We start from the raw sequence: 10,838 nt of genomic DNA, 5'->3' as shown, positions 1-10,838 counted from the left end.
CTTTTAGTTTCTTCGTACGGTTGTTTAGTGTTTTTGTTTGGTTGTTTTTCAATTTACATTTCTGTATCAGGTAGTTGGTATAAAAGTAACTGTTAGCTATTGAGTTGATATCATTTAACCGTTAACTGTGCAGCTATACACCACATAGCCACTTAAGCACAGCTTTTCCTTTTTTTTAACAAACGTGTGCGTTTCCTTGCGTTTACGTGCGGCTCGGACATAAAAAGTAAAAAATAACATAAATTTTGTGTGTTTTTAAAGTTTGTTTCCTAAATCTTTTGTTTTTCTTCTCTATTTTCATGTGTTATTGTGTATCGTTATTGGTTGTATGTGTTTGCGTATGTGTGTTGTTGTAAATAGCCTGTACCATATTTAAGGATATTGTGGATTACTTTTAAAACAACAACAACCAACAGCAGCAGTTGCTTTTAGTTCAAAGGATTATTTAATCAATTTTTAAGTTTATTTTTAAATATAAACCAAAAACGATCAACACTATGAAGTTGATGGTGAGTAAAAAAAACAGGGTGATAAAAATCTTAAAGAAAAGTGTTTGAAAAAAAAAATTCCTAAAAAAACAAGATTAAAGTAAAGAACTTTAAAAATTAACAAAAAGTGTGAAAATATGATTTAAAACCAAAAAATTGTATTAAAAAAACTTTTGCCCCAAAAATCAAATTGAAAATTTAAAGTTTAAGAAAATTCTTTTATAAAAAATAGTTGAAAAATTTTTAATTTTTAAAAGAAATTCCTTTAAGAAAAGAAGTGTTTTTTAAACTAGAATTTTAAGTTTTTTATGTTTTTTTTTAATATTAAAAAAAACTGAAAATCTAATAAGTTTTGCTAGTAAAATTCTTGAAAATCTTTTGATAATCTTAAGAGTTGTTTTGTCAAAAAGGATTAATTGTTTAAAACTTTTTTGACCGGCAGAACTTAAAAAAAAATATTAAATAGTTTACATCCAAATTCTCTTAGAAAACATCAAAATTTTTCAAAATTTAAATATCTTTTCAACGCACTTCCATAATCCCCCTAAACTTCAATAAAAAATCCTCATTAAACAAAAAAAAAATGTTAAAACATTAATAACATAAAAATTATTTAACACTCTTATAACATAGTTAATTGTCTTTAACGTACACACAAAACAAAACAGAAAAAAAAGCTTCAAAATTAAAATGTAATAAAATTTCGTTTTCAAAATATTACAAAATTTTGTAATGCAATTAACAAGTTACGCCTTATCAACTTTATTAAAACAAAAAAAAAAAAAAAAAAAAAACTAAAAAAAACTGCAATAGTTTTGCCTTAAAACAACGAGTTAGCTAGATTATGTAATACATTAAAGAAACAACAAACAAAAAATATTGTTATAAAACATGTTTGTTAAGACTTATGTAAGCTTAAGTCCTGTTTTTAAACAAACTTTTTTTTATATATTAAAAATCTTGAAAATTTTTCCAGCAAACAAATCCTTTAAATAAACAGACATGTTAAAATAAGAGAGAAATTAGAGCTTTTAAAAGCTTAAAATTTTCATCAGCTAAAGCTAATTGTTAAAAGAAAGAGAGAGAGAAGTAGTTTAGATTTCACTCAACTAAAGTTGACTTACTCGTAAAAGTAATAAGAGAGAAATTAGAGCTTTTAAAAGCTTAAAATGTTCACCATTTAAAGCTTCACATAAAAAGGGAGATATTAGAGATTTTAAAAGCTTTAAGTTTTCGTCAGCTAAAGTTTACATAAGTGTTAAAAGAGAGAGAAAAAAAGTAGTTCAGATTTCAATCAACTAAAGTTAACTTACTCGTGAAAGCAATTAGAGAAATATTAGAGCTTCTAAAAGCTTAAAATTTTCATCAGTTAAAGCTTCATCTTAAAAAGAAAGAAATTAAAGCTTTTTAAAGCTTTAAATGTCCATCATCTAGAGCGTACATAAGTGTTTAAAGAAAGAGAAAGAAAAGTACTTTAGATTTCAATCAACCAAAGTTTGCTTACTCGTAAAAGCAATAGGGAAGAAATTAGAGCTTTTAAAAGCTTAAAATTTGCATCATTTAAAGCTTAAAAGCTTAGATATCAATCAACTTAAGCTTTCCTAATTGTAAAAGCAGGAGAGTAACTCATTAGAGAGCTTTTTGCTTAAATCTGACCTAAATAGAGCAAAACAACTCATTAGAAAGCTTTTTATCTACATCTCAACGAAAGCCTATTTCCGATATTAAATTAAACACAATTTAAGTTCTATAGTCTCTCTTTGTAATAAAGAGTTTTTAAGTGTTAAAGTAAAAGAGAAAAAAATCTTAGATTTCAATCAACAAAAGCTAACTTAATTGTGTAAACAAGAAAGTAGCTCATTAGAGAGCTTATATCCATTGTTGTTTTAAGCACAGTTATCTTAAAAACCGTTTGTGTTCTATAAAAATGTATACTCTCTTCGTAAAAAAGCTTAAATGTAGCTAGAGATAAAGGTTGCTTAGTTTTCAAAGCTTACATGGGCGTGAGAACAATAAAGCAAAGCAAACTCATTAGAGAGCTTTCTGCCTACCTCTAACCAAAAGCTTTTTTCCGTTTTTGAACACAGCTTAAACATGTAACCTGTTAACAGCTAGAGAGAATTACAAAAGTGGGAGAGTAAAAAATATGCTCCCAAACTTGACTTATTACTTCTTTTACACATAAGAACTTACAAAAAGAGAATGAGCTTCGAAAAAGCTTAAATTGCAAGCACTTTAACATTAGCAACTTTAACAATAGTCTCTCAGCTACAATAACGCCAATATATCTAAAATATAATGCTAATGGAAAGTTCTTAATTTGAAATAGTTTTAAAGTAAGATAAGGTACTCTAAATGAACTCTCTTTTTAGAGCTTTTTACCAAATCAATAAGTTTGCAATCTCTTCCTATCACTGTTCTAAATGTTTTCACTAAAATTACTCTCTATTAAAGCTATTAGCTTCTCATTCTTACGCAAAAAGTTCTCTAAAGAGCTTGCTAACAAAGTACGTTCACACATACCTAAAACAAACATAAACAGTTAATGAGTTAAATTCTAACACTCTGCTTATCACTGTTCCAAATGTTTTCAATAAACTTACTCTCTTTTCTCTCGCAATTGAACATTTTCAATTTAAAAGATGTTGGCTTTGTAATCAATGTTATTTTAAACTTTCTCTTTAAAGAGCTGTTCTTTACTCTTCAATTCACATGTATTTAATGTAAGAGCTACATTATTACTCTCTGCCTATCACTATGCGAGAAGCTTTCATTAAATGTACACTCTTTACTCTCAAAATAAAGCATGGAAACTAAACCTAAAGAAACATGTTATCGTATAGAGACTTCATGTGAACAAATCGTTACAAACTATAGCAAAACTATCATGTTCACGGTAAACTCCTACTTCATTTCCAAACCAATAGTTATTTAGTTTTTCAAGGTTTCTCTAAGATCAATTGAAATGTAAATGAAATGTTTAATTTTTTTTTAAGCACTAGTCACGCTATCTTCCTTGAATTTGTTCATATGAACATACCATAACACACCATAACATGTTAATATTATGGGTAATTACTTAATAAACAATAAAAGCTAAGAAATAAACCAAAATAAAGGAAATGTTAAAACTTAATACAAGATAAAAATAAAAATGTTTAAAGTTTTTAGACTTTTCTGCTGCCATTGATCTTTAAAATTGTTTTCCACAAAGTGTTTGAGATTTTAAAACAACATTTAAAAGATTTGTAAAATTTAGTTTTTTAATAGGAATTTCTCTTTGTCAAGGTCAAACACTGATCTAACGAAAAACGCAATAATGATTAGTAGATTATAACAAATTCTCTAAAAAATTTGATTCAGGAGAAGACGCCAGTGTATGAGAGAGTGGTTGAAAAGACTAATTTCATTTAAAACAAAAATAGAAAAAGGAATCTCTTGAAATAAATAGCGAGAGAGTTTAAAACTCTCTTTAAAACACTCACAAACTTTACTCAAGAGAATACGTTAGTGCATGAGAGAGTACTGCTGATAGTTATAAGAGAAATCCTACTTGTTACGCTCTTTTTATAGTTAAATGAAATAACTTCATTTAAAACAACACTAGATCAAGTAAACTCTTGTTATTTAAACTAAATAGCGAGAGAGCTTAAATCTCTCTTTGAAACACTGGCAAACTTTAATCAAAAGAATACGTTAGAGCATGAGAGAGTGCTGATGGTAGTTGTAAGAGAATTCTCACTTGTTACTCTCCATTTATACCTAAATGGCGAGAAAATAGTGAAAAGATCTCTCTAAGTTGGAAAGCAAAATAACTATTAAACTATTAAAGATTTCATAGCTTCTGTAGCTGTATTCTCTTAGTTTCCTAATTAATTTTTTTATTCTATTCTCTTCTCTTTCACAAACACTTCTCAACAACAGCGAACAGCATATCTGCTCGCAGTGGTCCTACTCGTAGCCACCACTTATGCACATGCCGAAGAAGAAAAGCAACCTGCCGGAGCTGAGGAAAAGAAAGTCGAACCGAAACCAGCTGAAGCTGAAAAATCAGCCGATGCCAACGATGAGACCACTAAGACTAAACGTGGTCTACATCATTTCGAAGACTATCATCATCACCATCATTATCCCATACATGAGGAGAAAACTTTAACGATCATTAAGAAAGTACCCGAACCATATCCAGTGGTTAAACATGTACATGTGCCCGTTGAGAAACAGGTACATGTACCCATTAAGGTGAAAGTGCCCAAACCGTATCCGGTTGTCAAGCATGTACCTTATGAAGTTAAGGAAATCGTTAAAGTACCACATGAGGTGCCAGCTCCTTATCCAGTTGAAAAGAAAATTCCCTATCCCGTACATGTGCCCTATGATCGTCCAGTGCCCGTTAAGGTTTACGTACCAGCACCATATCCAGTTGAGAAGAAAGTACATGTACCCGTTAAAGTGCATGTGCCCGCTCCTTATCCAGTCGAAAAGAAGGTGCCTTATCCCGTTAAAGTACATGTTCCTGTCGACAAGCCATATCCCGTCGAAAAGGTTGTACACTATCCCGTCAAAGTTCATGTCGATAAACCAGTACCTTATCATGTTGACAAACCAGTGCCCTATCATGTTGAGAAACCAGTACCTGTGCCCGTTATCAAAAAGGTACCCGTTCCTGTGCATGTGCCTTATGATCGTCCAGTGCCTGTACATGTTGAGAAACCAGTGCCCTATGAAGTTAAGGTGCCCGTACCCGCACCCTATCCCGTTGTCAAGGAAATTCCAGTTAAAATTGAGAAACATGTACCCTATCCCGTTAAGGTGCCTGTAGAAAAACCCGTAGCCGTACATATTGAAAAGCATGTACCCGAATACCATGAGAAACACATCAGCTACAAAGAACCCGAATTCCACTACAAGAAAATCGAACATGAACATCATGAACCTATCTCTCATCATCAAGAGGAATATCAAGGACATGAAGGACATGAGGTGGATCTAAGCCATCATTTTTCTCATTCTTATCATGGTCATTATTAAGTATTTTTTAACTAATATCAAAATTTTTTTTTCTCTTTTTTTTTACTCCCTTTACAGCATCACAAGTAAACTTCTGATATCTCCCCGATTTGCAAAACAAAGAAAGAGAGAACTTCAGAGAGCGTCATATGTGATTTTGTGATTGGTATATATATATATGTATAGAGAGAGACTGAGAGTAAAGAGAAAGAAAAAAAACGAACGAAAGAGACGGACTTTAAATAGTGTTAGTGTGTGAGAGCAAAGGCGAAAAGTGAGAGCGAGAGATTGATAATTGAAATTGATTAATGCTTACGTTTAATGGATTAACGATGTGATTAAATTGATGTAATGTATATAAAACTAAGTGATAAAGGCCTCAAATTAATTAACGGACTTAAGTTAAATTTATATTAAAACAAAAAAAAAAGAAATTTACAAAAAAAATCTATTATATATTATAGTTATATAAACTAGACTCTTAATATTGGTTTCTTTAAAACAACTAAGAGTCTATTGGCTTAAATATATATATATATGTATCTAACTCCGCTATATAACACTCTCCTTTTCGTTAAAAAACAGCAAACTTGCAACAACCTTTTAGTAACATTTTAACTTTGAAATTAAACCCCCCCCCCCTCCATATATATTAGAATATATTTTACAAAAACGACCGATAACTAACCAGATCATATCAACAAGTTTAATGTATATATAAGTTTTTTTGTAATTTTTTTATTAGATTTTAAGCCATAATTGTTTTTCTTTTTATAGCAAATTACTTATAATACTTATATGAAAAATTTACAAAAAAAAAAAAGAATTTTGAAAAAAAACGATGTCAACTGGCACTAATTTGGCAGATCAGTTACGTGCAAAAATGTCAAAAACTTCTTCTCTTTTTTAAAGGGGCCTCCCAACATCTGGCCCATTAACAGCTCCTCCTCTTCCTCCATGTTAAATAAAAAAGTTTTGAAATGTTTAACATTTTTAACGTAGTTTATCTCCTCCATAACGTCCAGTGATTTTAATAATTATTAAAAAAAACAACAACAACACACACTCTAAATAATTTCTAAGACTTGTGTATAATTTTATTTTTTTTAGAGAAAATAATTTTAAAAAGAGATTTATTTTAATTGTTTTTTTTTTACCCCTTACAACCCTCAAAAGGTTAAAAAAACAATTAAATCATTTTTTAATTTTTTTTTTGTTTATTATTTTTGTTAAATATATATATATTTTTTTAGCATAGTTTATAGCTATTTATTAGCTTAATCATAAATAATTTTTTATATATAATATTATTAAAATGTTAAATGTATAGTTTATTTTTTTACATATAAAAAAAACAAAATGTATTATAATAATTGATCATCAATCAAGTAAACTGTACAGAAACACTTGATATATATATATGTATATGAAAAAAAAACAATTCTATTTTACCAAATATTTTTTAGTTGTGAAAACAAAATGAAAATAACTAGAAGTATGTATGAAGAAGATAAAGACGATGTATGAAGAAAAAGAAGAATGTATAATATTGAAATAAATGATTCAAGTAATTGAGATTAAAAAACACAAACATATATTTTGAAAAATGAGTTTTATTTTTTTGGAATTTACATTTAGTGGTAGTTAAAGAGTTATCTTTTGCTGTAACATTAGCATGAGAGCTTGTACATGCATAAATAATGAACTTAAAAAGAAAAGAAAGAAAAGAGACATAGAAAAATGAACAAAACTGAAGACCAATAACTTTTACCATCAAAATAGTCAAAGAGATCTCATATGCATTTAAAAGCATAAGAGAACTCACGCTTACACAATCAATAAGTAAGCAAAGCTACAAATCATCTCATTTATAGGTTTGTATTAGAGTGGAGCTAAGCAAAGAGCTTCTTTAGTAAATGAATTGCTCTCTTTCTTTTACTCAAATGTAAACTCACACATATCTACGTATGAAAGATATAAAGGAGCTCACCTAAACCATCTCTCAATCTAATATTCATTACGCAAGTGGTAGGCAAAGAACTCTCATTTACTTAAATGTTTGTTTTTGTAACTAACAAACCAACCAACTAACTAAATAACTAACTAACTAACTAACTAACTAACTAACTAACTAACTAACTAACTAACTAACTAACTAACTAACTAACTAACTAAATAACTAACCAACCAACCAACCAACCAACCAACTAACTAACTAGGCAACTAACTAGACAAAGAGCTCTCTTTTACTTAAACGCTTGTCTTTTTAATTAACAAACCAACCAACCAACTAACTAACCAACTAACTAACTAACTAACTAACTAACTAATTAACTAACTAACTAACTAATTAACTTACTAACTAACTAACTAACTAACTAACTAACTAACTAACTAACTAACTAACTAACTAACTAACTAACTAACTAACTAACTAACTAACTAACTAACTAAATAACTAACCAACCAACCAACTAACAAACTAACTAACTAACGAACAACCAACAAACTAACTAACGAACTATCCAACTAACTTACTAAAAAACTAACTAACTAACTAACTAACTAACTAACTAACTAACTAGCCAACTAACTAACTAACCAAATTAACCAACTAACTACCTAACTAACTAACAAACCAATCAATTAAATAACTACTAACTAACTAACGAATTCACTAACTAACTACCTACCTACCTACCTAACTAACTACCTAACTAACTAACTAACTAACTAACTAACTAACTAACTAACTACCTAACTAACTAACTTACTAAATAACTAACCAGTCAATCAACCAACCAACTAACTAACGAACTAACCAACAAACTAACTGACGAACTTTCCAACTAACATACTAAAAAACTAACTAACCAACTAACTAACAAACCAAGCAACTAAATAACTACTAACTTACTAACGAATTCACTAACTAACTAACGAATTCACTAACTAACTAACTAACTAACTAACTAACTAACTACCTAACTAACTAACTAACTAACTAACTAACTAACTAACTAACTAACTAACTAACTAACTAACTAACTAACTAACTAACTAACTAACTAACTAACTAACTAACTAACTAACTAACTAACTACCTAACTAACTAACTAACTAACTAACTAACTAACTAACTAACTAACTAACTAACTAACTAACTACCTAACTAACTAACTAACTAACTAACTACCTAACTAACTAACTAACTAACTAACTAACTAACTAACTAACTACCTAACTAACTAACTAACTAACTAACTAACTAACCAACAAACTAACTAACGAACTATCCAACTAACTAACTAAATAACTAACTTACTTAACTTTTAAAACCGAATCATTTTTCCACTAGTTTTTGTAAAAGGGGTGGAGTTAGTTGTGAACCTATCCTCATCGGTTTATAGCAGTTGTAGGGTCAATTATGGACTCATCCTCATAAAACTGGGTTCGTGCTTAAACTTGCTTATATTGCACTTCATTGCTGTGTTCGTATTTGTAGCACGCAATGAGCAGTAAAGTCATTTTTGCGAAGGATACCTTATATAAGGGTAGGATCAATTATGGAACGATCCTTCCAAAAGCAGGATCATACAGATACAGGTATGATCAATTATGGATCGATCCTCCCAAACTCAGAATCATGCAGAGAATGTTTTTTTTTTTCATTTTTGAGTCAGTAATAAGCGTTAGGGTAGTTTTCTGAAAAGAGCCTTATACGCGGGTCAATATCAAATGTGGACCGATCCACTGTGAAGGTAAAGGGGTTATGCCCTATCCTTCAGGAGACCTATGCTACCTAGCAAATGTAAGTACATAGATTTTACCTAATACAAAACTAGTTTATGCTGAAAAAGGAAAAAGTGTAACAGTAAATTTCTGAAGAAGACCTTATATTATATATGTCAGGGTCAATTATAGACCGATCCACACAAAAGTAAACTAACTCGTCTTTTAAAACCTATTCATTCAAGTTTCATGGCTGTACTAGCATTTTCACAAAAATCTTTTAGAATAATACCATGAAATGTAATCGCAAAGACGCAGATTATTTTTCTATAAAAGTGTTCAGATTTTATTATTAACCACTAATTTCTGACCTCGTGTACACTATTGTTGAAGAAAATGAAACTACGCAGTAGTTAACCGACCCTGTATCAATAACATTTCATCTTATTATCTTTTATTTTCTAAAGAAATAATGAAGTTACTCTTTTATTCAAAATTTTTATAGTTGTATACATTTTATTTGTTTATTTACAGACTCATCAATAAACTCATCTATAGCTTTGACTTTTAACTCGTCTATAGTTTCGTCTAAAAACTCCTCTGTAGATTAGTTTGTAAACCAGTCTATAGATTAGTTCATAAACTAGTTTATAAAGTCTTCTCTAAATTTCTCTATAGTATTGTCTAAAAACTCGTCCAAAGCCTCTTCCAAAAACTGGTCAATAAAGTCGTCTATAAATTAGTCTGTTAACTCGACTATCTACTTGTATACAGACTGGTCACTAAACATGTCTATGGAATCGTCTAAAAACTTGTCTATGGATTCGTCTATATACTCGTCTATAAAATTCTCAATAAACTCTTATATTAACTTCTATAAAATCGTCTATATAATCATTTATAAATTGATTAATAAACTCTTCTATAATCTTAACAACTCATCTACAGACTCTACTAAAAACTTGTCTATTGAATCGACTATAAACTCCTCTATAAACTCGTCCATATATTCTTTTGTTAATTAGTCTATAAATTCGTCTATAGTCTTATCTAATTATCAAAAGACTCGACTAAAAACTTGTCCATTGTCCATAATAAATTCCTCTATAATATTAACAATTCATATACAGACTCGACTAAAAACTTGTCTGTTGAATCGACTATAAACTCCTCTATAAACTCGTCCATATAATCTTTTGTAAATTAGTCTATAAACTCGTCTATAGTCTCATCTACTTATCAATAGATTCGACTAAAAACTTGTCCATTGAATCGACTATAATTTCGTCCAAAAACTTGTCTATAGACTCGTCTATAAATATAAACTTTTCTATGAACTTGTATGTATGTATAAACTCGTCTATAATCTTATCGGGTTATCCATAGACTCGACTAAAAACTTGTCTATTGAATCGACTATGGACTTGTCTATTAACTTGTCTATAGACTTGTTTATAAACTTGTCTATAGACTCGTATATAAATTTGTCTATCCATTGCATATAGATTCGTATTGTTTATTGATTCGTCGTTTATATCGTTTCTAAACTCGATAACAGACTCGTCTATAAACTTGCCAATAGACACGTATATTAACTAGTCGATTATA

The 10,838-nt window shown here is 29.5% G+C and overlaps 1 protein-coding gene across 2 annotated transcripts; it reads left to right on the top strand.

Moving 5' to 3' along the window:
* Positions 1 to 65: 65 nt before the first annotated feature.
* On the top strand, positions 66 to 6,538 carry LOC111682930 (proline-rich protein 4-like). Of its 2 annotated transcripts, XM_023444931.2 has the most exons (4): positions 67 to 226; positions 361 to 509; positions 4,413 to 5,471; positions 5,577 to 6,538. In XM_023444931.2, exons 2-4 carry the CDS (start codon positions 498 to 500, stop codon positions 5,586 to 5,588), a joined length of 1,083 nt encoding a protein of 360 aa, XP_023300699.1. In that variant the 5' UTR covers positions 67 to 226; positions 361 to 497; the 3' UTR covers positions 5,589 to 6,538. The 2 variants fall into 2 exon arrangements, with proteins under 2 accessions (XP_023300698.1, XP_023300699.1); XM_023444930.2 differs by having other exon boundaries at positions 66 to 226; positions 4,413 to 6,538.
* The last annotated feature ends 4,300 nt before the right edge of the window (positions 6,539 to 10,838 follow it).

Source organism: Lucilia cuprina, chromosome 2 (assembly GCF_022045245.1).
Source record: "Lucilia cuprina isolate Lc7/37 chromosome 2, ASM2204524v1, whole genome shotgun sequence".
NCBI classification, from domain to species: Eukaryota; Metazoa; Arthropoda; class Insecta; order Diptera; family Calliphoridae; genus Lucilia; species Lucilia cuprina.
Note: the sequence above shows the minus strand (reverse complement) of the source record. Positions and strands in the feature narration are given on the sequence as shown.